The sequence below is a fragment of the Lathyrus oleraceus genome, chromosome 1 (genome assembly GCF_024323335.1).
Source record: "Lathyrus oleraceus cultivar Zhongwan6 chromosome 1, CAAS_Psat_ZW6_1.0, whole genome shotgun sequence".
In the NCBI taxonomy this organism is placed as follows: Eukaryota; Viridiplantae; Streptophyta; class Magnoliopsida; order Fabales; family Fabaceae; genus Lathyrus; species Lathyrus oleraceus.
The window spans coordinates 203,237,598-203,240,703 of NC_066579.1; the positions used below are offsets into that span (position 1 = coordinate 203,237,598).

General features: G+C 42.3%; 1 protein-coding gene across 1 annotated transcript; it reads right to left on the reverse strand.

Moving 5' to 3' along the window:
* Positions 1-1,664: 1,664 nt before the first annotated feature.
* Positions 1,665-2,330, reverse strand: LOC127099893 (uncharacterized). Its single transcript, XM_051037414.1, has one exon. It carries the CDS (start codon positions 2,328-2,330, stop codon positions 1,665-1,667), a length of 666 nt encoding a protein of 221 aa, XP_050893371.1.
* Between the last annotated feature and the right edge of the window lie 776 nt (positions 2,331-3,106).

Consider the following 3,106-nt stretch of genomic DNA (forward strand, 5'->3'; position numbering starts at 1 on the left):
GACCCGCTGCTCTTACCATTCTGAAGCATACTCCTGAAGAGCTATCAAAGATAGCAGCAACGTGGGTTGAAAGCGGCAACTCCAGCCCTGGAGTCGAAGAGGGCAAGGTAAAAGCATACATTACTTTGTTATTTTGATTGATGGTCTTCTATCACTTTGACTAATTTATCTCTTGATTTTGGCTTTCAGGGTGGTGCAGATGCTGCCACACAAACAGCAGCCAAATCTCCTTATGTGCTAGTCCTTCTTAATAGTGTTGGCAAACCCACCTACCATCCAACATCTGCAAGGGATTAGGAGAAAATCTCAATGAGCTAAATTAACCAACCTATTTCTGAGTAGCGTGAAACTTCGCCACCCAAACTAACCACCCAATACTCCCATACTAGTGGTTCTGGTCATGAAAATAACCCAAGTAAAGAAAGAAACCCAAGATGAAGTGAACAAAGATGTTATGGTGGTGGACGAAGAAGTCCATGCTGGAAATGACTCTGAAGGTGGCTCGCCTAATGTCGAAGTTACAGACAATGTTGCTCCGGGAGGTAATGACGACCAAGATGAGGAGATGAGAGAAGAAGAAGAATACCAGTCATTATTCCATGATGGACCTGGTGGTGATGATGATGAGGACCTCGAGGAGGAGTATAACAATGGTGAGAGGAACAAGGATGATAATGACGAGACAAACAAGGACAGCCTCAGGGCTCAATTACTGCTACTTCAACAGTTGATGTTATTCCTGAAGGCATCAAAACTTCGACAGGAACAATTGGGGGTCTCTCTTCAGAAGAACTAGAAGCCTTGAAGCAAAGTCAACCTTTCGAGTATCTGAAGGCTATGTTGAGTAGAAGGGATAGCTCGTCTGAAAGAAGTCTTAGCACCTCTACAACGTCTAAGGATCAACCATCGAGAAAACCTGTGGATGAGGCACTCTTGAAGATCAAAGAAAAGATCTTTAAGGGTGATCTATTCCGACTCTTGTTGGATGATCCTTCTGGCCCCTTATCCTTGAAAACTCTCTTTAACTAGGTTAATTTACTGGAAGCTTCTCCTGAGTTTGCCAACATCATCTTGGAGTTAGGCATTATGATCGAACAAGTTGTTGTTGATCATAAGCTGTTACCCCAAATCACCAAGGAAATTAATAAGAAAGTTGGTGCTAAAGCAACTGCTTGGGATGCGTCTACTGAATCGACTAACAAAGTAATGGAACTGGAGCAGACCAAAGAGAAAAACAGGGTGGAGATCGAAAGCCATGACCGTGACATTGCCTCTTGGGAAGAGCAAAAAAAGGAACTACATGCCAAGATCTCTGAGGCCAAAAAAACACAAAGGTGAGCTTTTAAATTCTGATGACACTTCCATGGCTAAGGAGCTAGATTTTAGTCTGGAGTTTATCGAAAAGGCGCGAAAACTAGAGGCAGAGCTCGTGACTCTTTGGTAAAAAAGATCCCTATGTGAGAAATATCTAGAGCTTCACAAGGCAAAATATCTCCATATGAAGACTCATCTCCCTTTTTAGATTTAGTCTCTTTTCCATTTATCTCCTCATGACTTTTGGTTTCAATTGTACTGATTATTAGCCCTTTGGGCCTTTGTAATGAATTTAAGCCATGTTGGCAATATTTTTATTACCATGTTGGCTTCGACCAATTCGCATACAATTATTCATTTATTATTTTTATCTCTTGGAGAACTGACTTATATTTTTTCAAATATTTTCCATTCACTCTTAAGATTCTTTTATCTTTATTAAGCTCCTCGATCTCATAAGCACCGTTAGAGAATACTTGCAAAATTTGAAAAGGACCTTCCCATTTGGGGGACCATTTCCCTAAGGCCCTATCCTTTTGATCCATTGGAAGGATCACTTTCAAAACCAAGTCTTCAGGTGAAAACGTCTTAACTATAACCTTCTTATTGTAAGATTTCTCTACTCTCTTCATCTTCCTTTTCAATACTTCCAAGGCATTGAGTCTCTCCTCATCTAGATCAACTAACTCATCTAGCATCATGTTCCAATATGATTCTGATGGAATTTCACGATTCCTTTGAATTCTTGTTGATTGTAGGTAAATCTTGACAGGTAAAACTGCATCATGATCAAAGGTTAGTCGAAATGGGGTCGAATTAGTGACTTCCTTGGGGGAGGTTCGACACGCCCACAAAACCTGATCAGTCTTGTGCCAATTTTTGGGCCTCTTCCCCACTTGTTTCTTAATCAAACTAATTACCACCTTATTTGCTGCTTCGACCTGACCATTAGTCTGAGCATAATATCGCGTAGAAGTTAATAATTTGAAACCCATTTCCTTAGCAAATTCTTGCATTTTTTTACCAGTAAATATTGATCCTTGATCTGTTGTGACGGTGTCATACCCCAAAATTTGCCCGTCGACAATACAAAGCATTTCTCAAGACCCTCTGACTTGTTATGCAAGGCGCTGATATCAAATGGACAAAAGCCCAGCTCACAACAGGCCCAGTCCAAAGGCGGCCCAAAACAGCTTGCTCGCTAGGCGAGCAGCTCCTTCGCCTAGCGAACATTTCATCATGCCACTCGCCCAGCGAAGCATCAGATCCAGCAAAAAGCCCAGACCTAGCTTGCTCGCTAGGCGAGCAATTCCTTCGCCTAGCGAAGCTTGCGAGAATTTGATGTTTTGGACCTCATTTTAAGCCCATTAGGTCACCACTACCACTACTATAAATACCAGCTCCTCTGCCACGAAAAAGGACACTCACTCACACGGAGACACTCACACGGAGACCCAGAGGAAACCCTAGCACCGAAACCCTGCTGATCCAAAGAGTTCAGAAGGCGGAAACCCTGAAGGCCGCTCACCCGCTCCGAAGCTACCGCCGCCCAACTCAATCCGGCTCGCCAATTCAAGGTTGCAATTCGATTGCAAACAGGTTTGCATCACTATTATCGCTTTGTTGTCTTAATTTGCATGTGGTACCGCTTTGTGTTCTTAATTTGCGTGTGATATCGCTTTATATTCTTATTTTGCATATGGTACCGCTTTAGTTTCTTAATTTGCATGTGATATCGCTTTGTACTCTCATTTGGCATATGGTACCGCTTCATGTTCTTAATTTGTGGATG